This window comes from Schistocerca nitens, chromosome 1 (assembly GCF_023898315.1).
Source record: "Schistocerca nitens isolate TAMUIC-IGC-003100 chromosome 1, iqSchNite1.1, whole genome shotgun sequence".
Lineage (NCBI taxonomy): Eukaryota > Metazoa > Arthropoda > Insecta > Orthoptera > Acrididae > Schistocerca > Schistocerca nitens.
Genome location: NC_064614.1, coordinates 1099636794 through 1099664474, shown reverse-complemented (window position 1 = coordinate 1099664474; position 27681 = coordinate 1099636794). Strand labels below are relative to the sequence as shown.

Sequence of the window (27681 nt, the reverse complement as noted above, 5' to 3'; positions counted from 1 at the left end):
AGCAGGCCAGTCAATCTCAGAATATCCTCACGTTCCAAGAACTCCTCCAGCTTCACTGTTTGATGTGGTCCCGCTTTGTCATCCGTTAAAATGAATGGTTTTTACAAACTTTACAGAACTTCCAAAACTAAGCTTTCGATGTACGAGGGATGTCCAGAAAGTAAGTTCCGATCGGTAGCGAAATGGAAACCACTCGGAAAATCCGGTAAAGCTTTGCACATATGTGTTGGGCAGTGTCTCTAGTATGCCCGTCGATGGTGTCGTGTCGGTCTTTTCAGTTCTGAGTGAACAGTGAGCACTTAAAGATGTGTAGGGAATAGCGTCTCCCGCCGAGTATGAGTGCCTGGTTAGTGATTTCGCCTGTGTCAAACAGCCCACATAACACAATTGTCGAGCAGTTCCTTCTTCATGCCAGTTCTCCGCCGCACACTGCAGGGGGAATGAAGACACTCCTGCAGCATTGTCGATGAGAAGTGTTTGATCACCCACAGTACAGTCCGTAATTGGCTCCCCCTGAGTCTCATCTCTGCTCGCAAGAACCGCTGGCTAAGAAGACAAAATTTTTCCACAGACAACGAACTGCAGACCAGTGCAGATAACTGGCCGAAAGCACAGACGGACGCTTTCTACGACGAGGATATTGGAAAGTTGATCCAACACTCTGAAAACACTCGAAGTTGGAGCGGCGACTACGTAGAGAAGTATGTGGAAGGTGTACCTAACTGTTGCAAATAAAACATTACTGGTTTTCATTGTGATTTCCATTTCGCGACCGATCGGAACTTTTTTTCTGGACAACCATTGTATTTGGAAATTTACGATCAATGTGTTTCACCTGTTTTGATTGACAATGATACATGTAACTGTAATACGAAAACAATCAAAAATCGAGCCGATCAGTATGCAATGCAGAAAATGGTGTTCGGAGATACTAGGATAGAAAAGAATACAGACGAATAGATCATGGGACAAGGTGGAGTGGAAGATACAATTATGAAGATTACACGGATAACAGATGGACCAACGAAGTTATTTGTAGGATTTAGCTGGCTTATGTTTGTAAACGTGATTTGCGAAGTAAAGGAAAGCAGATGCAAGTAAGATATTAAATTCTAGGGTAATACTAGCACCAGAACATGGATGATCGCGTCTGAATAATTTCTCACATCAAGCCTAGATGCAACGTGAATGACTTTCTTAAATTGCAAACAAGAAAAACTTAAACAAGGTGACGCAAAGAAGGGCAAAGAAAACAGCAATAAACTTAGAAGATTATCACGATCTTCTTTCTGTTTGGTGGTAAGTCAAAATCTTTTGTCATACCCCGCATCGGCGCACAGTCAGCAAGACTGTTAACGGATTTGGCATGGTTCATTTAAGGGGCGACAGGATGCCGTTCCTGTCGCCACCCCATTCAGCACCCCTCCCACAACGCTCCCTGCACCTTCCTACCACCCCTGGACGGAATGTGTGCACCCCAACTGCCTGTGTGTAGTGTTGTTCGTGTGAAAGTGAGCGAAACTTTTTTCTAAATGTTTATGAATCGTGTAACTGAGGCAGACCTAGTGAGATGTGGTCGGCGTACCACCCCATCCCGCAAGCGACGCTTTAACACGCACGGCTGTCCGGGCGGGTGTCTGGTGGTAAGTCGATATCAGAATGAAATACTCTGCCTTTCATGCAGAAAAATGATCAAATGTGTGTGAAATCTTATGGGACTTAGCTGCTAAGGTCATCAGTCACTAAGCTTACACACTACTTAACCTAAATTATCCTAAGGACAAACACACACACACCCATGCCCGAGGGAGGACTCGAACCTCCGCCGGGACCAGCCGCACAGTTCAAGACTGCAGCGCCCAAGACCGCTCGGCTAATCCCGCGCGGCTTTCATGCAGAACGAGTCGTACCTTTGCTATGCGCTGTTTCCAGAAGTTCGTCGAAGTCATCCATAGTTCCGAAAATTGGATCGATGTCCCTGTAATCCGAGATGTCGTAGCCGTTGTCAGCCATCGGCGACCTGAAGATAGGAGATATCCATATCGCCGACACTCCAAGATCATTCAGGTAGTCTAGCTTCTCGATTATACCTGCGAACAATGCAGTCTGGCTGTACATTTCGCCGCTCTTGGCACAGTAACAGGTTGCACGAAGACAGATTTATCTTTTGATAGATCATACAGGGTGGAGCGTGGTAAACGGCTTTTTTAGGATTCACCTTGTGGCGGCACTGTTGGTCGAATAGAGGGGAGAGTGGGCGTAGTTTACACTGACTGACGAGAGGTTTGTATTCAATTGGTGTTCAGCTTCGATAATGCAGTGGACACGTGAAGAGCGCTCGTTTTGTGCTGATGTGTATTTCTCGAATTCCCACTCGATAACTGCAGCGCAGCGTGATTTTCGTTTGCGCTTTGCAGTACCCCCACACCAACGTGTTCCTGGACGGCAATGAATTCCAGATTGGGTGAATGCCTTCAGAGCAACAGGTGATGTTTCATCTGTACGAAGAGCACCTGAGAGAAGCGTTGCAACACCACAAAATGACGAACGAATTAGAGCAGCAGGACTGCAATATCCGAAACGCTCAGCTCAGAAATAGGCACTTTCTCTTGGCATTTCAAGACGTTCTCTCCACCGGATTCTTCATAATGAACTGAATTTTGACCCATATAAAGTATGCGTGGTCCAGCAATAGTCAGTACGGGTTTGTGTAACACGAAGAACATCTTGTGAAGACATGCTTGCAACCATACCCCGTGACGCAAATGTGTCCTTTTATGATGTCACATTTTCACCTCAGTGGCTGTGCAAACACACAGAATATGCGCCACTGGAGTGACACGAACCCCAGGAGATTTCACCAGAGACCCCTGCACTCAGACCGCGTCACCGTGTGGTGCGCCATATCACGAGTAGGCATCATTGGCTGTTACTTGTTCCAGGAAAATCGCCGTGCTGTAACTGAATTCGGATCGTTACTTAACTACGCTGCAACAGTTTCTCCAGCCGGCTTCCGAGGCAATGCAATTGCAGGATATCTGATTTCAACAAGACGGTACCACTGCACACACAGCGGGCGTTACCACGAATTTTTTGAGCTAAACGTTTCCTAGAAGGCTTATCTCTCGGACGGGGGATCTCAACTCGCCCGCACAATCACTGGACTTAGACTTATGCGATTTTTTTCTTTGGGTTTACCTGAAGTCAGAGGTGTATTGCAACCGTCCCAACACCCTGGAAGACGTACAGAACAATATTGAGGCTAAATTGCAAGAATACCAGACGACATGCTTGAAGGAGTGCATGAAATTTCAGAAAACGACTGCGGCAATGTGTTGATTATGAGTGTAGACATATGCCAGATGTATTGTTTAAATCGTATAATTAGAAACTTCCATTATTGTCCAATATGAAAAAAATAAAATTTAAGTTTCTAAGTGTTCATTATTTTTTTTATTTCATTCCCAAATCAGCAATTTACCGCACTCCACCCTGTATATATAAAGTCATAATAACAGATGATGAAAGAGATAAAATCAAATGGCTCTAAACACTATGGGACTTAACAACTGAGGTCATCAGTCCCATAGACTTAGAACTACTTAAACCTAACCAACCTAAGGACATCACACACAACTTTGCCCGAAGCAGGATTCGAACCTGCGACCGTAGCAGCAGCGCGGTTCATGGATCGAAGTGCCTAGAACCGCTCGGCCACAGCGGCCGGCATGAAACAGATAGATGTTGTATGTTCTAAATATTGTTCGCTATTTGGTAAGGAATGCGTTAGTTCACACTGACATTGGAATTTGTCTTGAGAAACTATATTTAAACTTTTCGTATTTTTTTCACTTCAAATGTGATAATAAATTCCGATAACCACAATGTAAAGGTATGTTTTGTGTGGGTGTGTGTTCATATGTGTGATTATGTGGATAGGTGTTCATGTTCAAATTCATATGGAAATCCATAATTCCTCACCAGCTTCAAACTGTCAATTTTTTGTGTTCTTATGTTCAGAATTGGTTCGCAAATACTTGAGTTCCTCAAATTCTATCAATGCAGCAACGAACATAAGTTTTTCGTGTTCTTCTTCAAGATCTGAAAGTAATAAGTCCGTTCGCTCACGCGTTTAGTACGCCAGACCATGGGAGATTGAAAATATCACAATTATTATATGAAACTGGGGACATAAGCATCGATAATACACTATCCCAAGAAAACCGAGTAAGTGCTATAACAAAACTTTACATAATGAACTTCACCATCTCCGTAAATGTGTAATGCTGAGGAAGAATAACGAAAAAGAAATTCAGTGTCAGTTGTGCAGTTCGCAGTGAGAACATAATGATGTAGACAGTGTTATTAGATCACCAGTTGGGAAAGAATAAGGTCAGCTGAAAGTAAAAGGTAGTTTTTAGTGGACAATAAAACTTACCATTTCAGATAATGAGCAATGAAAACAGCGGAAAACCCGGTATTTCCAGACCACTGAAGATATTTTGCTCGAATGAAACGGCAAATAGTTGTTAGCACACACACTGGCCGAAACGGATCCAACATAGTAATTTATTTGACGATAGTGGATGGAGAACGCAGCAACAATTGCTTTCAAGAAGCTTTAGTTTACTTTCGTGACAGGTTTGTTTTATTGCAGTGTCAGAATTGGCAGCAACAGGTGGCCGGTTCCTATAATTTGTTCTACTGAACGGCGTTTCGTCTCGCTTTGGTTATTCTGCATTTGTGGGAGGAAGGGAAAAGGGTTTGAGAAGAAGCATCATGCATGTATTACACAATCAACTGTGGCACACGAAAATTTTACATTATTCTTCATGACATATTGTAGCTTCAGGCACGTACTTCACACATATTATTTAGAAAAGCAAAATATTATTCGTCCAGAAATGCAAAACAATCAATGCAAAGCGAAACACGGTTCACCACAACAAATTACAGGTGTAGTTCACATGCTGGTAACGTTTTTGACGCTGTGATAAAATATCTGTAGCCGCTTGAAGATGGATGAAGGTAGGGAAATGGAGCGAATCAAAAGTGTTTGTGGATGGGTGCGTCCATCCTCAGCAACTTAACTGAATATCAGCCACGAAGGACTACAAGATAATGGTACAATAAGAGAGTAACATATTCATGTATTGTAGACGTAGGACCGCAGCTGAACGGTCAGCTTATACGAATTATTATTATCGCTGAAACAATTGTTTTACAGTTATATGGTTACTTTTTTCGTTGCTGGTTTAACCTCGCTGTTAAAACTGTTCAAAATAACTGATTTCTGAAGAAACCGATTTTCGGTTATTTATTCCAATAATTTGTCATAAGAAACGTAGAAATCTAACAAAGACTGAGAAATTTTGACTCGCTTAGTTTCCAGATACTCAGAATCAAGATATTAAATAGGAACATAAAAGAAAACATAGTCCGGCCACCTTTTATCGATAAGTGTGAAGCGATTAAATATTACGGAAGATCACGTTCGTTCCGAACAGTCAGCGCTAGAGGTGAAAACTCAGGTTGAAGAACTCTAAGCTGGTCATAGGTTCTGTTCCAAAAATGAACAGAATAGAGGAATAAGTGATGACACTTTCTGTAGAACCTGACCATCGTTTTGCAGGACAATGCTCAAGCGCATACAGTGCAAGCTGTTAGTGATTTGTTTGACTGATAGGGCTTCTAAAAGCTATACCACCTACTGCACTCCCCTGACTTGAGTCCTCATGAGTTCAACTCGATTTCTAAATTGAAGGAAACGCTTTACGGCATTGGCTTCAGAACTGCTACAAATTCGTCGGGCAATAGAACGCGCCGCTTGAATTGTCAACACAACTGGCACTGCTGAGAGCATCCTACGACTTCCACATAGCTGGCAACGGGTTATACACAATGCTGGTGACTGCTTGGAAAGTCAGTAAAACTTTGAAACAATTATCTATTTTGTACGAGCTGTAAATAAATAGTTGCCACTATTAAAGCTCCAACCCTCGAATTTCCGGACCATGGTTGACGCCATTTTGCAATACGGCGGATGTCCGGCGATGACAGCGAGAAGATGTTGTACAGACCAGGTGGTTGATAAGTACACGCGTACCTTAAGCCACGACAGAGACATAATTTTATCAGCAATGCTGTACTAATTCTTACGTCATGTGTTCGTGGTTCGATTCTGTTGACATTGTTACTAAAATACACTGATCGCTTTTCCCATTTTCTAATAACGCAACATTTCGAACCAACACAAATTTCACGAATAAAAATTACTCCTTTTTTTAAAAAAAATAAGGTTTATTTAAAAATCAAAAATATCAGATCTGTTGCTATGGCTAAACGATATTTAGGTTTTTATACTCGGTAATAAGTAAAAAAAAAATTAGAAAGATCATTTGTTGTAACCGAGAACACAGAAAATGACAAAATATCGATTATTCAGAACTAAAATACCGGTATCGATTTTAACCAGTCGGTTTCTCCCATCCCTATCAGCTTGTCCGACAGTTATGCTGAGGACGCAGGTCCACTTCCCGCTACAACGAGGGATTTTTTTCCTGTTGGGAAGTGTGGAATGGCGTCCAATCGGCCCTGTGAGCCCAACTGGGGAGCTATTTGAACGGGGGGTAGAGCTAATACCAGCAAAGTTAACAACGGCTGGAAGAGTCGTGTGCTGGTCTATGCTTGTGCACGCTGCTCTCTAACTACGGGTCGCTGCAGAGGACAGCACAATAGGCAACTAGTTGGCATCACGATGCCCTCTGAACCTTTTAAATCCACTAGTTCATTTAAAATGTCATCAGGGCTTTGTACTGTGTGTATGTAGATTTACATCTGTTCAAGTACGTCGGTTATTAAAGCTCTAGCTAACATGTGTAAAATTTCCATTGCTAATTGCATGTGTTCTGCGTTGTAGTTATCGTTCTTCAATGGGTTGAAGAACTTTGGCGGATTATTTTCGCTTTTTCTCGCGTGCTTTCGATATCTTATACTGAAGATGCGCCCTGCCTGTCCTACGTCAAATTTATTGCTATTCTGTCATTCGCTTTTAAACATGTCTGGGTTTGTGTGTGTTAGTAGTTTTGCTTTTTCTTAGTGAAGTCTGTGGCGGATATTGTTGTTGGTTCTACATGCGAATTGGTTACTTGTGTTCTTCATTATTGCGTTTAATTTGTCTGTTATTGTGCCTAAACCGTTACATGTACGTATGTTAGTTCAGGCTTTTTTGGTGTTTCTCTGGCTAATTTTATGTCCTTGTGAATTTTTTTCTGTGTAGATGTAATTTTTATTTTGTGTATGTGTATTACTATCTCTTGGTTTAAACCATTTTGTAATGGTGTATATCGTAAAGTGTCGGTTTTTTTTTTTTTGTCTAGTAACTTCGTTTAGTGGTGGATTATGTATCCTGTTGATCATGCCTTGGAAGTTTGCGTGCTTGGATGGCATGAATTAGCTTGTATGATGCTGTCAGTTGTTAAGTGCTTTCTGTAAATTTCAAAAATGTGTGAATAAGTGTTGTTAGTGAAGTTTATGAAGAACACAAGTATCCAGTTCTCATATAGAACGAAAAGCAATATCCGCCATAGACTTCACTCGAGAAAAACAAAATTGCCAATATACACAAATCCAGGGATGGAATGACAGGGTTGCAATAAAGTATACGTCGTATACACGGGGTACAACTTCAGTATAAAATATCGAGAGCACATGAGAACTATCGAAAATAAACTGTCTACGTTCTTCAACCATTTAAAGAACGATAACCACAACGCAGAACGTTTTGTCTAATGACCTAATAACGAACATATTAGAAAACATAGAAATCTAAATACGTACAATGCAACGCTCTGATGACGTTTTAAATGAACAAACGGTTTTAAAACATATACATTTCATGCAAAATTCTATTGAATTCATAACCAAAGATAATGGATAGACACAAACAACTATCCTCTGAACCTAATCGGGGAGGTAAGTTTTTTCATTGTAGTACGTAGGAGACGACCAACTTCACCCTTAAGAGTTGTTGAACAAATGAAGAAAAAAGGTTCAGTTGAAACTGGGTATTCAGAACGTCGATAACCAACATAAAACTTACTTCACTCGGGAAATACGCTGGTTGTTGTGGACTGGCAAGACAGCCAATCCCAAATGGACGGTAGCCGAAAAGGCACGCGTTTAAGCTCACGCAGGCTGGCGTGAGGTCAGGAACAGGACACGGAATGAATACTAGCAAATAAAGTACGTAGCTGCTGGAATCCATAATTGGTGAACATCGGTCTGACGGTACATGCATCACAAGATAAATAGCAATTGATAATGGCGCCTTGCTAGGTCGTAGCAAATGACGTAGCTGAAGGCTATGCTAACTATCGTCTCGGCAAATGAGAGCGTAATTTGTCAGTGATCCATCGCTAGCAAAGTCGGCTGTACAACTGGGGCGAGTGCTAGGAAGTCTCTCTAGACCTGCCGTGTGGCGGCGCTCGGTCTGCAATCACTGACAGTGGCGACACGAGGGTCCAACGTATACTAACGGACCGCGGCCGATTTAAAGGCTACCACCTAGCAAGTGTGGTGTCTGGCGGTGACACCACACTGGTACTTACCTCGAAGGTCGCCGACGCCATCGCCATCCGAATCCTTGAAAGACTTCGGATATATCTGGTAGATTATTGCGGTTTTCCACCACTCGAGACACAGAACTGGGCTGGCGACAGCGAGCACAACTACGATCAGCGAGAGATGCGACATCCTCATTGTGTATGTGTGTGTTTGCGCCACGAAGTTAGCACAGGTACGGCTGCTGGTGTTCTCCGTATCTCGCAGCGAGTGACGACTTGTTGACGCGGCCCAGAGGACAGAAATCTTGATTATCTGCGGAGATGGTGTTTATCAGCGAGCATTATTTGTTTTCTAAGGGAAAACCTAGCTACCAATAACAAGTCCCCCAGGACCCTTGTGTCGGTATCTACGCTGTGTGTTTGAAACAAAAAGACTTTCGTTTGCTTCCTCTCAAAGAATGAGCGAAATACACTCTTGAGCAACAGCGCCTGACATCTTGTAGTGTCATAGAATTGTTGATATTGGCATCCATACTTCTACGACTTCTGCTACCAGAGGTTACGTCAAATGTCATTGTGTTCTGATAATTCGTCCTTCAGAAAACTCGAACAGGACATCGTCAACAAGCTACATAGGCCATCTACAGATGGCAGTAGAAGAATGAACGCATGCACTTGATCAGACGACAGTTTCTGTATCATTCGTCAACAGTATCTGCCTGCTACCTGATCCACTTTGGAATGCAAGGACGTCACAAAGTCTACCCTCTTAATTAGCGAAGTCAACCTCATCGATCAAACTGATGGTTAAACACGTTTTGGACTCCAAAGTAAGTAGCGTAATTTTATTTCCATGCCTAAATAGTTACAAATGACATGCTAAACACACAGTTGACATTCCCAATGTAGTTAAACTAACTAGACCAAGCATGTAACTGCAGAAAATACATGTTAGCTACAATACAATGCTAAACACTCAAACATACAAACAAATAGGCAGTCTGAATTATTGCCAGCTAGTGGAAGAATGTAATTAATTACAGTTTTTTAGGCCTGTACTTGATGTAAGGCACAATGCCCCTTACATTAAATATTTCCACATCTAAATTGTTCAAAAATTCTTGCCAAGCGTTACGATGTTAATTAATTGCCTGTAAAAATATGTTAGCAACACAAAAATGTAATGTTTGCGCCAAGTGCAGAAAAGCTATTTTCCGCACAAACGCTCACATACACATACATACACACACACACACGCACACACACACACACACACACACATACACACACACACATTATTCACAAACTAGAATGTGTGATGAAATCATAAATGAAGAGTATTTAATATTACTTTGTGCACTCTGACGACTGGCAAGAATGCGTCGTGTAAGTTTAGTTATAAGCCATGAATAAACTAAATCTTTGGGAAAGTTATGCAAGGATGTAGGTTCAAATAACATCAAAAGAAAATCTAAGTTATTTGTTGCATCAGATCAATACACAAGTATATTACACACTTTAATACTTTCTACTACTCCTTAAATATTTAAGACATGAAATACTTAATTTTCATGCAGTTAATTCTGGCTAGTTAAATGTTTGAATGACTGAATATGTCTCGTGTTTTTTTAAAAATAGAACACAGTATTTAGCTTCAATTAAGCTCACAATCATTCATGATTTTTATCATAAATATTATACGAGTACCTCAACCATTTATTTTTTTACACGCAAAAATACTATTTTGCCTGGCTCCCATCTACTACCTGCAAATCTGCTGTCTTTTTCCTTAGAGCATCAGCATTTGTGTGTTTGACTCCGGGCTTATCAACTACCTCACAATCAAACTCATTTAATTTTAATGCCCATCTTGGTAATTAGCTTGATGGATCTTTTAAACCTAATAACCATTTTAAAGGCGTGTAGGTTGTAACTACTTTGAATTTATGACTTACAAGTAGCAACGAAAATAAAAGATTCCGTATATAACTGATAAAATTTCTTTTACAGTTGTTGAATAATTAGTTTCAGCATTATTCAATTGTCTGGAGGCATATGCGACTAGATGTTCTTTTTCATAAAAATTCTGACTTAGGACGTAGTCCAAAGCATTGCTGGATGTATCACATGCAAGTATGTACTCATGTTCAAAGTCAGGGAATATTAACATAGGATCTGATAGTAATACCGCCTTGAGTTTCTCAAACGCTTCTTGGCATTGTGATGTTCACTGAAAACGAACCCATTCATGAACTTGTGATAATAATTGCCTAATCCAATGAATGACTGTAATTGTTTAGTAGTTCGTGGTGTCGGAAAATAACGTATGGTAGAAGTAAGTCGAGGATCTGTCCTCACTCCATCTTGAGTGATAATACGCATAAGGTAAGTTACTTGTGCCTGAGCCCCACATTTAGTGTAAGGAGTGCAGCCCTTTAATTTACTAAATCCTTCAACCAGACGTTTAACATGATCTTCTACAGTTTATGAATAGACGACTACATCTTCAAGATATACCACAAAGATTTTCGCTTTAATCCATGAAGTATAACATGTAATAGTTGTTGGAAGGTAGCTGGAGCATATTACAATCCAAACGGCATTCTTCGATATTGGTAATCACGTGAATTTGTGTGAAGGCATTTTTGTGTTTGTCTTCAGAAAATACTTCTAGTTGGCGATAACCACTTCTGAGATCAATCGTTGACAAATGCTTACATCTTCCTAGGTTATCTAATGTATCCGTTACGTTCGGTATTGTGTATGCACCCGTTATGGTTCGTGCACTCAAGTAACGATAGTCACAGCAAAACTTATGTTTTCTAGTACTGTCAACCGATTTTTTGGGTACAAGGACAATATTTGTCGACCAACGGCTATCGCAGTGCGCGATAATACCCTCACACAATTCCTGATCAGTAAAATCGTTTACTACTGGCTGACTGCCTGTATGTGTTACGCTAGACGGTATGCTTTGCTATAAACTGGTGGATTATCGCCTGTTGGTATGTGGTGTTGTGCGATAGGTGATCATGAACCATCTAAACTGAATAAGTCTGAACATTCTAACAACAAAGCTAGCACGGCTTCTCGTTCACTATCGTTGAAGTGACGAACCTTGTCACGTAGTACGGACGCATTGACGGTTTGTTTCATGCTTTGATCACAACATGACCCTTCGATATCCTCATCTTCAGATATCTCTAAACTTTCTGTACGTAATCCTTTCGAGAGATTCGCTCCATCTGCCCAAAGTTACATGAGCTTACCGAAATCATCTGTTCTCCATTAACGTTGGTTAGGCGCGCAACGCTTCCTTGTTTAAAACAATGCATTTTATCTAATGCTTCATTGTCCTACAGTGGCTCAACTACTGTACTAGCGGATACTTTGTCATGCCCAATCATCTTTAATTCATGTGTACGCAGTTCAGATGGTGACACCTCAGCAATCTGTTTACCTTGCGACATTGAAACATTTACGGTTGTTCGACCCATTGGAAACAAGTTGCCGCCAAGTTCAACTGTGCACGGTGACAGATTAATTTTTGTATGACGCCTATCCAGGAAATTAAATCCAAGACTCGCAGAATACCTTATCCCGCAGTTGGCAACACTTCCATACGCTCAAGAAACTCTATAGTTTCAATCCTAAAAACGACCCGTGTTGTCCCCAGTGGCACCAAGTTATTGTTTACCTCTTCATATAATTTATACCTTTGCGTCCCTAGTTTTCTCTTAACCACGATATCTAGACTTGCAATAGATACATGTGCACAAGTAAGCGACTAGAAATTTACGTTCGTTAACACTTACAAAGCCCATCAAACAACAACCCGTCTCTGCCTTAATGTCTGTCGTACCCTGACTAACGGAGAATGTTTTCCGACGGACGAAACAACCCCGTTTATGTTTACTGTTTTCCGTTGATTATTTCCTTTACTTTGCTTCTTACTCCCACACTTTTGCCTCGTGACCAAAACACCCACATCTGAAACATTGTGGTTGACTACACTGCGCTATCAAATGCCCTTTCTTTGCACAACGGTAACAATGCTTTTCAGCGCTTACCCGTGTAGAAGAAGTATCTCGTGAATACTCCCCGGGAATTCCTCGTAAAACCACATCGAATTCAAAATTCAAATGGCTCTGAGCACTATGGGACTTAACATCTGTGGTCATCAGTCCCCTAGAACTTAGAACTACTTAAACCTAACTAACCTAAGGACATCACACACATCCATGCCCGAGGCAGGATTCGAACCTGCGACCGTAGCAGTCGCGTGGTTCCGGACTGAGCGCCTAGAGCCGCTAGACCACCGCGGTCGGCACCCACATCGAGTGATCTGTTTTCTAACTCCCTGACTATGACACGATCCGCATCAGGATTTCCCGTCTACTCATATGTTTCCGCATTTATTTTATGGATTCTGTCTGAAAACGTGTCTACAACATCGTTTGCCTTCTGTGTCAACCCACTCAACTTTTCCCCAAAAATCCTGGCACTATTTTGCTTACGGTATCTCTGACGCAAATCTCCCATTAACTGCTCAAATGTACTTATCTTTCTCAGTGTCTCATGATACATCACGTATGTCTCGGTTTCGTAAACTGGACATCCGAAGTAACTTCCTCTGATCAATTACACATTCTGGGAGTGGCCAATACATCATTAATGAATACCGTGTCGTCTCAGTTGTTTTGCCGGTGAAGTGTGTGATGACGTTAGGTACTGAAGAACCTACTGAAAAGTGGAGCGTTGCTACTTACGACTTAAATACACTCGAACCCGGCTGTGAATCTCGGGCGGCCCGCAACGATTCTAAATATGCCACCAATCCCTCGTGGTGTAACTTATGTTGAGTATTTTGCTCTAACTGTTGTGACCCTTGATCCGTTAAAGTGGCTGTACCACCACTAATAGTACCTGACTTAGTGCACTCTACTACCATTTATATGTATGCAAAAATACCTGCGCCACCATAGATCGGGCAGGAAAAATACGAATTACACTATACGAAACGAGACTCTTCTTTTGCATGATTATCGTCCAGCACCACTTAGTACACTCCTCTGCTGCATGACTACAACATCTAAAAGGAGAACAAGTTACCGATACAAATTTAGTCCATGGTTCACTATGACTTTTCAGTTACACTACTGGCCATTAAAATTGCTACACCAAGAAGAAATGCAGATGGTAAACGGGTATTCATTGGATAAATATATTATACTAGAATTGACATGTGATTACATTTTTCACGCAATTTGGTTCTATAGATCGTGAGAAATCAGTACCCAGCACAACCACCTCTGGCCGTAATAACGGCCTTGATACGCCTGGGCATTGAGTCAAACACAGCTTGAATGGCATGTACAGGTACAACTGCCCATGCAGCTTCAACACGATACCACAGTTCATCAAGAGTAGTGACTGGCGTATTGTGACGAGCCAGTTGCTCGGTCACCACTGACCAGGCGTTTTCAATAGGTGAGAGATCAGAGAATGTGATGGCCAGAGCAGCAGTCGAACATTTTCTGTATCCATAAATGCTCGTATAGGACCTGCAACATTATGCTGCTGAAATGTAGGGTTCCGCAGGGATCGAATGAAGGGTAGAGCCACGGCTCGTAACACATTTGAAATGTAACGTCCACTGTTCCAAGTGCCGGCAATGCGAACAAGAGACGACCGACACGTGTAACCAATGGCATCCCAATCCATCATGCTGGGTGATATGCCAGTATGGCGATGACGAAAACATGCTTGCAATGTGCGTTCACCGCGATGCCGCCAAACACGGATGCGACCATCATGATGCTTTAAACAGAGCCTGGATTCATCCGAAAAAATGACGTTTTGCTATTCGTGCACCCAGGTTCGTCTTTGAGTACACCATCGCAGGCGCTCCTGACTGTGATGCAGCGTCAAGGGTAACCGCGTCCATGGTCTCCGAGCTGATAGTCCATGCTGCTGCAAACGTCGTTGAACTGTTCGTGCAGATGGTCGTTGTCTTGCAAACGTTCCCATCTGTTGACTCTGGGATCGAGACGTGGCTGCTCGATCCGTTACAGCCATGCCGATAAGATACCTGTCATCTCGACTGCTAGTGATACGAGGCCGTTGGGATCCAGCACGGCGTTCCGTATTACACTCCTGAACCCACCGATCCCATATTCTGATAACAGCCATTGGATCTCGTCCAATGCGAGCACCAATGTCGCGATACTATAAACCGCAATCGCCATAGTCTACAATCCAACCTTTATCGAAGTCGGAAACGTGATGGTACGCATTTCTCCTTCTTACAAGAGGTATCACAACAAAGTTTCAGCAGGCAACGCCAGTCAACTGCTGTTTGTGTATGAGGCTACAATCCAACCTTTATCGAAGTCGGAAACGTGATGGTACGCATTTCTCCTTCTTACACGAGGTATCACAAAGTTTCAGCAGGCAACGCCAGTCAGCTGCTGCTTGTGTATGAGAAATCGGTTCTAAACTTTCCTCATGTCAGCACGTTGTAAGTGTCGCCACCGGCGCCAGCCTTGTGTGAATGCTCTGAAAAGCTAATCATTTGCATATCACAGCATCTTCTTCCTGTCGGTTAAATTTCAGGTCTGTAGCACGTCATCTTCTGGTGTAGCAATTTTAATGAGCAGTAGTGTACAAATAGCACATCTCACTGGTGCCAGATACGTTCCTTTACAACTGCGTCTGAAGAGTGATAAATCAACAAGCTCCGTTGGTTTTACAAAAGATGGTTTTGGCATAGCACTTCCATCAATACACTTACATTCTGCCATACCACAAAGAAAAAAAAAATGTTTTATGCGCTGACTGCGTTGTGGTTACTGCTGCGAAGTACGGACGCTGCAGAGGCAGACCACTTCATCCGAGTTCCAGGCGCTGCAGTCAAACATATCAGCTGCCAAATCCTCTGATGACGGTGTCGGAGTCCGCACTTCAGACAACAGCTTACAGAGGGGCGGAGCGGAGACGCCCTGCATGAAGTCAGGGTAGCAGTTGAGGTATATGTGAAGGGTCTCTGACGCTAGTACAACATTGTCAAAGTTCATTAGTTATAAACCATGTCCGCTCCTTGTAGCTGAGTGGTTAGCGTGACAAGATGTCATACCTAACGGGCCTGGTTCGATCCCCGGCTGGGTCGGAGATTTCCTCAGCTCAGAGACTGGGTGTTGTGTTGTCCTTATCATCCTCATCTCATCCCCATCGACACACAAGTCGCCGAACTGGCGTCAACTCGAAAGACTTGCACCAGGCGAACGGTGTACCCGGCGGGAGGCCTTAGCGACACGTCATTTCCATTTACACATTGACCATGTTTACAGTCGTCTTATTCCACACCGGCCTTGTAGCCGATGCCCCATTCATCTGCGTGTTGGATTCTCGCTGAAGGCTGCCAAGTCAGCTCCTCGTCTGCGGGCCCAGGCGAAGGGTGAGTGACCTCGCGCCGCGGGGCGCTGTCGGCGTGGTTATGGTCCAGCACGAATGGTCTCGTAGTAGCGGCTGGAGTGTGCCTCATCTCACTCCGAATCCTATGTAGGTCATTAATGACCCACGTAGGATGTGGTGCTGTCAGAAGTCGGGTGGTCTGTCGACCTCCACCCTACTGGTCAGGCAGGTGTTGAAAAAATACGTGAGCCGCACAAGGCCGTGCTGCCTGTTTCGGTGCTGAAGCTCGGTGCTGTCAGCACTCCACGACGTAAATTTGGCAGAAGTGGTAAGTGGCGAACAGTATGAAGGTAATCAGGCGAAGACAGTCATCTCAGGTACATATTCGACTGGTTCGTAGATTGTTTTGGAGTATCTGTAAATTCGCTACGAACAGTGTGAAGGTCATCAGGCGAAGACCGTCATCTCAGGTACACATTCGGCAGGTTCGTAAGTTGTTTTGGAGTATCTCTAAATTCGCCACAGTATCGTAATCCTGAAATCGACTGCTATCACTGTGAACGCCATCAATCCTAATGATAAACTCTTTGAGAGCTGGAGAGCCCGAGTATTTAAAGGGAGCTGAGGTGAGGCTTTGACGTGATGCTTGGTTCGTAAGGATCGCACGTGTCCTTACTCTGTTATATTCGCGTAACAGACTCTTAACTGCTGCGTATGTTCTCTGATACTGGTTCCTATGAAATAGGTAGCTTTTTTCGACAGCCGGCCGCTGTAGCCGAGCGGTTCTAGGCCCTTCAGTCTGGAACAGCGCGACCGCTACGGTCGCAGGTTCGAATCCTGCCTCGGGCATGGATGTGTGTTTTGTCCTTAGGTTACTTAGGTTTAAGTAGCTCTAAGTTCTAGAGGACTGATGACCTCAGATGTTAAGTCCCATAGTGCTCAGAGCCATTTGAACCATTTTTTTTCCTTTCGACATCTCTTACGAGATAAGGAATATGCGTGTCGCGTTTCCGTTGTTTTTCTGTCCTGAGGTGCTTTATACTGAGCTTGTCCTCTCTCTCTCTCTCGGCGCGGTGTTGTAACGCATCGAGGCCTGGCCCTCTTGCGACATACCGCTTATTTCCCGGTTCTCTCTCTCTCTCTCTCTCTCTCTCTCTCTCTCTCTCTCTGTGTGTGTGTGTGTGTGTGTGTTTCTGCCTCTGGCGTGACAGTACTTTGCTAGTGGCAAGGTGAATGGGATTTAACAAACTTTTCAAATTTTCATCCCCTTACTATTCTGTGCCATGAAAAATTGGCCGATGAAATTTGAACCGCACCTAGAAAGAACTACTACTATTGTGTAGTACAGAAGGTTACAGAAAGAAAGACAAACGACAGTTTTATTCAAAGACATCGCGATTTATGATGGTACCCTGGATGTTATAAATCGTTCCTAGTAGGATGTATGATCACCAATGACGGCACTCCATGCTCCAGAACGTGCTCCATACTGGCCACTAGGTTGTCAAGGACTTCTTGCAGAGCGCTCTAGTCTTCCACAACCGCGGTCGAGAACAGGTGGGTGGTCGTCGACGCATCCGCACGTGCTGCATTATGACTCCCCACCACATGCCACACGTGCTCGGTGGCATTTAAATGAGGGAACAGGCAGCCAGTTCATTACCCGAGTATACTCGCGTTCCAATAATGTTAACCGTTGATTGTATTGTATTGAAATTTTCGGAGGTCAGTTCGCCCATGCAACATTACGCCTACCACGCCTAACACTTGGGCCACAAAAACGATCATGTCTCACCTTGTTACGTGTGCATGACGTTTTCCCTCCTCTCGTCATATGAGGATACTCCAGCGTTGTCGACCATTGCCGTTTTGGTGGTCGGGGTGTTAACGTGTGAGGAGGCATAATACTGCATCGGCATACTGACTTGCAGACCTTCGAACACGGAACACTTACCAGTCAGCGAAATTGTGACATGGTATTCTACATCTACATCTACTACCATACTCCGCAAGCCACCTGACGGTGTGTGGCGGAGGGTACCCTGAGTATCGGTTCTCCCTTCTATTCCAGTCTCGTATTGTTCGTGGAAAGAAGGATTGTCTGTATGCTTCTGTGTGGGCTCTAATCTCTCTGATTTTATCCTCATGGTCTCTTCGCGAGATATATGTAGGAGGGAGCAATATACTGCTGGACTCTTCGGTGAAGGTATGTTCTCGAAACTTTAACAAAAGCCCGTACCGAGCTACTGAGCGTCTCTCCTGCAGAGTCTTCCACTGGAGTTTATCTATCATCTCCGTAACGCTTTCGCGGTTACTAAATGATCCTGTAACGAAGCGCGCTGCTCTCAGTTGGGTCTTCTTTATCTCTTCTATCAACCCTATCTGGTACGGATCCCACACTGGTGAGCAGTATCCACCAGTGGACGAACAAGTGTACTGTAACCTACTTTCTTTGTTTTCGGATTGCATTTCCTTAGGATTCTTCCAATGAATCTCAGTCTGGCATCTGCTTTACCGACCATCAACTTTATATGATCATTCCATTTTAAATCACTCCTAATGCGTACTCCCAGATAATATATGGAATTAACTGCTTCCAGTTGCTGACCTGCTATTTTGTAGCTAAATGATAAGGGATCTATCTTTCTGTGTATTCGCAGCACATTACACTTGTCTACATTGAGATTCAATTGCCATTCCCTGCACCATGCGTCAATTCGATGCAGAACCTCCTGCATTTCAGTACAATTTTCCATTGTTACAACCTCTCGATACACCACAGCATCATCTGCAAAAAGCCTCAGTGAACTTCCGATGTCATCCACCAGGTCATTTATGTATATTGTGAACAGCAACGGTCCCATGACACTCCCCTGTGGCACACCTGAAATCACTCTTACTTCGGAAGACTTCTCTCCATTGAGAATGACATGCTGCGTTCTGTTATCTAGGAGCTCCTCAATCCAATCACACAATTGGTCTGATAGTCCATATGCTCTTACTTTGTTCATTAAACGACTGTGGGGAACTGTATCGAACGCCTTGCGGAAGTCAAGAAACACGGCGTCTACCTGTGAACCCGTGTCTATGGCCCTCATAGTCTCGTGGACGAATAGCGCGAGCTGGGTTTCACACGACCGTCTTTTTCGAAACCCATGCTGATTCCTACAGAGTAGATTTCTAGTCTCCAGGAAAGTCATTATACTCGAACATAATACGTGTTCCAAAATTCTACAACTGATCGACGTTAGAGATATAGGTCTATAGTTCTGCACATCTGTTCGACGTCCCTTCTTGAAAACGGGGATGACCTGTGCCCTTTTCCAATCCTTTGGAACGCTACGCTCTTCTAGAGACCTACGGTACACCGCTGCAAGAAGGGGGGCAAGTTCCTTCGCGTACTCTGTGTAAAATAGAACTGGTATCCCATCAGGTCCAGCGGCCTTTCCTCTTTTGAGCGATTTTAATTGTTTCTGAATCCCTCTGTCGTCTATTTCGATATCTACCATTTTGTCATCTGTGCGACAATCTAGAGAAGGAACTACAGAGCAGTCTTCCTCTGTGAAACAGCTTTGGAAAAAGACATTTAGTATTTGGGCCTTTAGTCTGTCATCTTCTGTTTCAGTACCATTTTGGTCACAGAGTGTCTGGATATTTTGTTTTGATCCACCTACCGCTTTGACATAAGACCAGAATTTCTTAGGATTTTCTGCCAAGTCAGTACATAGAACTTTACTTTCCTCCTAATGTGTGTTTTTTCAGGAGAGCTTTCTGTCATAACCTCATTTTATGGATGACAAGGGGTGACTCCATTGAACCCCTCAGGTGGAGCAACTCTTGGAACGAGAGGGTATTGAGCGAATGGATTGGCGTACCCGTTCACCCGGTGTAAATCCCATGTGGGATGCCTGGGGGAGATATACTGCAGCACGTTCACATGCACCAACGACCATGCTGCAGTTAATAACCGCGCTGGTGGAGGAATGGAAGTCTCTGCTCCAAGAACTCGTTACCAATCTCGAAGCCAGCGTGGGAGCACGTGGCAGATCACGCATACCCGTCCGTGGTGATCATACACCCTATCAAGAACCATGTTCCACCTCTCGTTATGTACAGAGAAGCGTAATGAACGGCAGTGATTTCTGTTTAATTATTGTCTTTGAATAAAATGTCGGTTATGTTCGTTTCATTCCATATTGTTTCAGTTACCTTCTGCACGATTCCGTAGCAGTTTTATCTACGAGGGATATTCGGAGGGTAAGTTCAGATCGGTCAAGAAATGGAAACCACTGTGAAAATCCAAAAAAGCTTTGCACATATGTGTTCGAGAGAGTCTCTAGTACGTTTGTCGGTTGCATCATTTCGCTATTTTCAGTTCTGAGCACATAAGGATACGTAGAAAATAGACTCCCGCCAAGCACGATGACCTGGTGAGAGATTTCGCCTGATTTTATGCAGCCCATATTACAGAACTGTCATACGGTTCCTACTTCGTGACAATTCTCGGTCGCAATCTGCAGGGGCAGTGGAAATGCTCTTGCAACGTTTTCGATGGGAAGGGTTTGATCACCCACACTGTAGCCCGTAACTGGCTGCCTCTGTATGTCATCTCTGCTCACATTAACTATTGGCTATGAAGACAAATTTTGTCACACAGACAACGAGCTACATCTGAGTGTAGAGAATTGGCGGAAAGCACAGGCGGCTGCCTTCTATGACGAGGGTATTGGAAAGTTGGCACAAAGCTACGACAAATGTCTAAGTCGGAGTGGTGACTATGTAGAGCAGTGGCTGGAAGCTGTAGCTGACAGTTGCAGATAAAATATTTCTAATTTTCATAGTGGTTTCCATTTCGCGACCAGTCGGAACTTACTTTCCGAATAGCCCTAGTATGTGTGGTTCAAGCTTTCTCGAGCGATATTACTTGGCAGTGACACGTCATGCAACAGTTACTTTAGCCGTGAGTTTTGCACACCACTGTAGGTAGGATCAGTTATATAAGTAATCGGTGAAGCGTCGTCTCGAAGCTCCATCCAAGGAAGTGGTGTGTTTGGTTCAACTAGGAAGTCAGGATGGTAGCAAGTTAAACTCACGCAATGACCAATCAATATCAGATGGTAGGAGCACATGAAACAACCGTACAGCCAGTGTCACCAAAATGCAACAGCAATATCCTCTTTAAAGGGAAACAGTGTTAGATTAAGCCGGCCGCGGTGGTCTCGCGGTTAAGGCGCGCAGTCCGGAACCGTGCGACTGCTACGGTCGCAGGTTCGAATCCTGCCTTGGGCATGGATGTGTGTGATGTCCTTAGGTTAGTTAGGTTTAAGTAGTTCTAAGTTCTAGGGGACTAATGACCACAGCAGTTGAGTCCCATAGTGCTCAGAGCCATTTGAACCATTTTTTGTTAGATTAAAAAAATTCTTTTAACTTGAGACCTATTTACCCTTCTCAAAATCATCTTAACCTAATATACCCTCGGCTTGTGAGATTTCGAGTAAAGCAGTCAGCAGTCCAAATTGTTTGACAATGACAAGATGATTTCGAATGGTGTCTGAAGAAGTACACTCTCACTCATTTGACGACTCGCAGCACATATTAGAGCTAATATCAGTTCAGTGCCCACAAGCACATTTACATTGCACCTTTGCAATTAGTTAATAGCAATTCTGACGAGTTATACATTATGAAGGTCCTAAATGCACACAGTTCATTATCAATAAAACTAAATGGCAAGTTTGATTTTCGCCACAGCGACGAGTGTCCAGTAGTAATTCTTATTTTATAGTGCTCGCACCTGTTGTGCCGAAGCGGCTTCTTCACGACACATCGGAATCGGGGTTAATGAAAGGCTATCATCCTCATCATAGCAACCGTTGCTTGAAGGTAAGAGAGGCTGCGCAGCAGAACAGTATTTAACTGCAAGAATAGACTTCTGTTCAGATCGACTTGGACGGTCAAGTGCGCACCTATGGTGCAATCATTATCAACACTCAGAAGACCTGAAGTACAAAAAGGTAATGAGCTCATCGCCTCAGCGTGCCAGATTATCAGCAACACTTGGTTCAGCGCTTAGATGACAGTGCAGAGCAGACACAATGATCTTCCACAACGCGGCTACGTGTAGTAATTTCAGCTAGGGATGACACAAGGAGGGCTTTCAGGCTGCAGATTTTGCATAAAGGAGCGGTCTGAAGCCGTAAAGGTAAACATTAGGCTAGCCAAGAGGGTAGAAGCGCTCAGAAAATGGCAGTTCATTAGGAATCACGTCGTCCACTGCTATAAAACCGTTGCTTTCCTTCGACGCATTCTCAGAACCTGGGCACTCCATCTGACTCACTGATACTGATGGTAGGCCAGCTCTGTTAGTTGCAGGATGACGCGCCGAAGACGACGAAGTGTCACCATCTGCCGCTAGCTTCGGGTCCATTGCTACAAATCTGCAGTGATCCAGGTGTGGAGAGAACTTCAACACATTCCTGAATGTCACATATGTGAATAGTTGAAAATGAGGATGAGGTCGATCTTTCGTGGATGAAACCGATCTGCCCATCTATGAGATGCTCATCTTGGGAGCAGGCTACTTGTGCCCCCACTCCTGGGCAGTACAAGTACTGCCTTGCTGGCTGTATGGTGGGACCACTTCTCGTGTTGTCTTTGGTGTCACTGTTGCGCCCTACGTAAGCACACTATTTCAACAATGGAGAATATCGGCATGAAAATTTCTGCCGTTGACCCCTGGTTCATCTTTATTCAATGTGACTGCTGGGGCTTCGATAGACGTCCAGAGTCACGCCAGAGCCGCGCGAGTTGAGGCGCCACGTCACAGATTGCGCGGCCCCTCCGCCGGAGGTTCGAGTCCTCCCTCGGGCAGGGGTGTGTGTGTTGTTCTTAGCATAAGTTAGTTTAAGTAGTGTGTAAGTCTAGGGACCGATGACCTCAGAGTTTGGTCCCTTAGAAATTCACACCCCATTCCCACGCCGGGTTGTGGTGATGCGCCGACCGTTGTATCCTTCTGTGTCAGCGCTGCGGCACGGGCCTGAGGCAACTCGAGGGCCTGTACCAGCAGCAGATTCGTTGCTGGGCACTCATGTCCTATCCTGCATCTTTGAGGTATGCTGGCTCAGCGCTGCCGCTAGTAGGCGGCACTGGGGAAGAAGACAGAATGATTTCAAAACACTCAAAAATAAATGTCAGCTAACTGATGTCCCATGAAGCCCCAGCGCGCCACATGACCCCATCACCACACCTCCACTAGACTATCCTACAACCACGTAGGAGGCTACATCTGGCGGGTTCTTGCAAGTTTGAGATCAGAAGAACACACAGTCCAGAAAATTGAGGGCCAGAAGCCGCGTTTTCTGACGTAGGATGAACAGGGCGTCAGGAATGCTGACATCGGCTGTTGCCATTGTCGAGGTGTTTCAATTGGACATCAGCAGCCATCGACATCTGTCATTACGAGATGCGGTGAGTAATCAAGTTCTGTAGCTTCCTTTTCTTTTATTTTGGGGCTACGTTGAATCGGAAGGACGTGCATCTGAACTTGAAAGTGACATTGTGGAGACCACAAGAACCTGCACACCTGTCTCAGTTCCGAGATAACTGTAGTGAAGAGCACTTACAGACGACTAGGAGTTAATATTGTAATTACGATATTGCAATGCCTGTGTTATTCCGAATTACTATGCAGTAAAGCAATGAAGCTGCTAGTGAAGCAATGCTGCAAGGTGCACCTGTCATGAATGTATTACCAGATAATGTACACATAAATTAAAGTATAATTCGTGGAATAACGTACTCAAAGGTAGATGAAAATTGATCTGGGTTAGTATAGGTGTAGACTTACCAAGGGAACTGTTGTGCATTGGCCTGCAATTAAATATTAGATAAGTCACATTGTATGGCGTAGTATGCATTATGGATGTAGATGGGAAATTTATGATTCTCATGAGTTTGGGCAAATTTCAGCATGGACGAGTTGAGACATTCAAAGGGTCTAACGGCTGTCGGTTCGAGTGGTTGGGAAAAAGACAGTATTGATAGGTCGGTGATGACCACAACTACAACCAAACTTTAGCAATTCTGCAGAACACGAGAAAGTGAATAACTAGCAGAAGAATTTAGAGACGACATGGAAGCTTTATTGCTTAGCTTCACACATTTATTATGTCCAGCGAGTCCATTACCAGCGACGTCTACAACACAGCATAGGATATGAACAGGAAATAGTACTCTAGTGTACAAGAAACCTCGCAGGGTCTCAAAGCATTTACAACCATTGATGGAGGAATTCATTCACTAACAGTTGGTTTAGGAATCATTGAGGAGAGTGATAGCTCCTGGAGTGCGAACATTGTCATTGTGCCCAAAAAGTCAGTGGATCGCACCAAACAGTACGAGTTCTATTGCCGTTATCACTTCCTAAATGCAATGAATATCACTGATACATATCCTGTCCCGAACATTAGAGAGATGGCTCAAATGGTTCTGAACACTATGGGACTTAACAGCGGAGGTCATCAGTCCCCTAGAACTTAGAACTACTTAAACCTAGCTAACCTAAGGACACCACACACGTCCATGACCGAGGCAGGATTTGAACCTGCGATCGTAGCGGTCGCGCGGTTCCAGACTGAAGCGCCTAGAATCGCTCGGCCACTCCGGCCGTGCCGTTAGAGAGACACTCGACAATCTGAGTCAGTGTAAATACCGCTCAACTACGGATTTGAAAAGTGGCTACGACCAGGATGAATTAGTTTCGCAAAACTGGTCGAAGATAACGTTTTCCACACAATAGGGCATTAGCAATGTCGAAGGATACTGTTCGGACTGCAAAAAAGCACTGGGTTTGTTGCAGAGATTCTTGGATGTAGTGCTTCAAGGAATGAAATTTTAAAAAGTACATGGTGTATCTTGACGCCATAATCGTATTTTAAAAGGATATTGAACAACATATGAAATGATTGGAAGAAATTTTTAAATGACTACAGGCAGCACACCTAATACTCAGTCCCAATAAGTAGTATTTTGATCAAACAGAAATAAACTATCTGGAGTACGTAATGAGCCAGATAGGAGTAAAAACTGTTTCATGGCTCATACCCGTGATTCGTGATTTTGAACTGCCTCAGACTACAAACCAGTTAGTTTTAGACATATGTAACTATTAAAGGAAGTTCACAAAGGATTTTGAGCAAATTGCTGAGCCCTTGAATCGTCTGTGAAGAAAAGGATTGAAACATGAGTGGTCAACAGAGTGTCAAGTCGCATTTGAGAAATTAAAACATGCTTTGGTGTTGAGTACTGCGTTGGTACTTCCTAATTTCGATCACGAGTTTTTCCTATTGTGTGACAAGGGCAATATGGCACTCGGTAGTGTTTTGAAGCAGATCATGCATAATGGGAAAATTCCAGTGGCATGTGCATCAAAAAAATTGAACAAGGCAGAACACAACCATTCAATGACAGAAAAAGAGATGTTAGCAGTTAATTATGATAGCATCTTCTTTTGCTGTTATTTGTACAGATAGACATTTGAGGTAATTACTGAACACACTTCCCTTAAGTGACTATAGGGAGTAATGTGGTGGACATCGAAGCTACTGTAAACAATTATAACTACGAAGTGTTGCATAAACGAGGGAAGATACACACTAATGCAGACATCTAAACAGGAAAATTGTAGCTCTGCAGGCAAAAGCTTGTCAGGGTGGCAAATGAGCAGATATAAACTGCCAGGATTTTAGATCATTGCCTCAGTCTGTGACACATGATGGTCTGCTGTGCATAAGTTTGCAGTGTGGACCACGTGTGGTGGTTCCCACATTGTCCAGAAATGAAATATTGTAACATTCACATGATCACCCGTTAGCAGGTCATGGATGCCATAGTGCAACAGATAGATGCCCATCTGAAAATTTCTGTTGGAGAACCAGAAAGGAAGATGTTAAGAAGTAGCAAAGCGGCCCTTCCCACAGGAGGTTCGAATTCTACCTCAGGCATGGGTGTGTGTGCTGTTCTTAGTATAGGTTAGTTTAAGTTAGTTTAAGCAGTGTGCAAGTCTAGGGACAGATGACCTCTTTAATTTGGCCCCTTACGAACTCACACACATTTGAACATTTTTGTGTGCAAAGAGCAATTTTTATTTCCTGGCGTATTACATTACAAACATTGCCAGAAGTGACAAAACATTTTGAACATTTTGAAATGCTTGGTTTGGATATTCCTGGACCATTTAACAGGACAGCAGCTGGAAACAAGTATATTCTGACAATAACAGATCACTTTTCCTAGCTCATATGGTGATAACGGTTCTAGAGGAGCGTACAAACAGATGTAATGGTTAATAATTGGATACTAAAATTTGGGGTCCTGATACCGTAGTTACAGATGAGCGTGCAAATTTCATCTCCTGAAGACGTTATGTCACCTGCTTCATATCTGAATACCTTGCACTACTTCTTTCCATCCACAAGTGAATGGATATAAAATGGATATACTGAAAGGTTTCACTACACAGCTTCGAAAATGTTAAGCCATTAAACATATAAACAGCATGACAATTGGGTCACACATTGAAATTTTTTCTTCTCTTGCTTCTTTTTTAAGAACACTGAATGTCTTATCATTGGCAGGCGTGCTCCTGATATTACTGAAACTTATGTGCAATGGTTGTTAAGTCGATTTTAATTTTTTTTTGAATAGGCTAAATAATCTATTTAATGAAAGAGTGAATGTAAACCTATACAAAATTAGCATAGAAATCAATTAAGAATGCAATGGATAACGCTAGAATAAAAGTGACCATTGGAGAATACATAGGGCATGGGAGCTGGCAACAATTTGTTTTAAGCTTGCCATAGATTGCATTTCATCAGCTGCTGAGTTTGATTACTTAATACGCATGAAACTTTCAATAATAAGGGCAAGAATGGTAATTATTGGCTAAAAGGATTTTCTTTAGATTGACTGAGGCGCAGTAGTAATGCGAAACGTTTTACTTTAACTGACAGTGAGATTCAGATTGAGTGGCAATGCAAGCAACAATCTTTAAATTTTGTCTCTTTATGAACATAGCTATCGTCACACATGATTTATTGATGGGAGACGAGTGGAATATGAGCATTACACTCATGAATACAACAAGCATGCCACTTTACATTCACACGCATACAGTTAATGGGATATAGGGCGTGTACCACAAACTGTGCAAGGTAGTGTGAAATTTAAGCAAGGTTTTGAACATGGCTATCTGTGGCTGGTAAGCACATATTATTTAATTCTGCGCTGGTCACAACCTTACATGAAAGTACTGGTGGGACAATTTGGAACTGGTTAAATCTCCTTCGTCAGTTTATGTAAATCCGTGTAATATTCTCAGAATAAATTCGATAGCAGTATGAAGGCACACAGTGAAATCTGTTCACACAGACGCTGATCTGATATTAGTAGACAGGGGGAGGGTCTATGCTCGTAATATGAAACAAAATTTATCATGGGAATTACCATACACTTCAGCTTCGAATTTACTCTAATTTAGATGGAATATAATAGCAGTAATGATGACTCCAAAGTTTCTATATGAAGAAATCCACCGAGAATAGTCAACACCAAATTTATCTTGTGAGATGAACAAAATCATTAAATTTGATCACTAGGGCTTCCTTAATCTTACATATAGTAAGCAACATCCACACGTGGGTGG

At 43.2% G+C, this 27681-nt stretch overlaps 1 protein-coding gene across 1 annotated transcript in view; it reads right to left on the bottom strand.

Annotated features, from left to right (window-relative positions):
* The window catches only part of LOC126230763 (uncharacterized), a 436134-nt gene that overhangs the window by 70962 nt on the left and 337491 nt on the right, over positions 1 to 27681 (bottom strand). The window contains exons 22-23 of the mRNA XM_049942407.1: positions 8610 to 8877; positions 1911 to 2090 (exon numbers count right to left, since the gene is read on the bottom strand). Coding sequence (XP_049798364.1) covers positions 1911 to 2090; positions 8610 to 8877 — 448 coding nt within the window. The remainder of the gene's footprint in view (positions 1 to 1910; positions 2091 to 8609; positions 8878 to 27681) is intronic.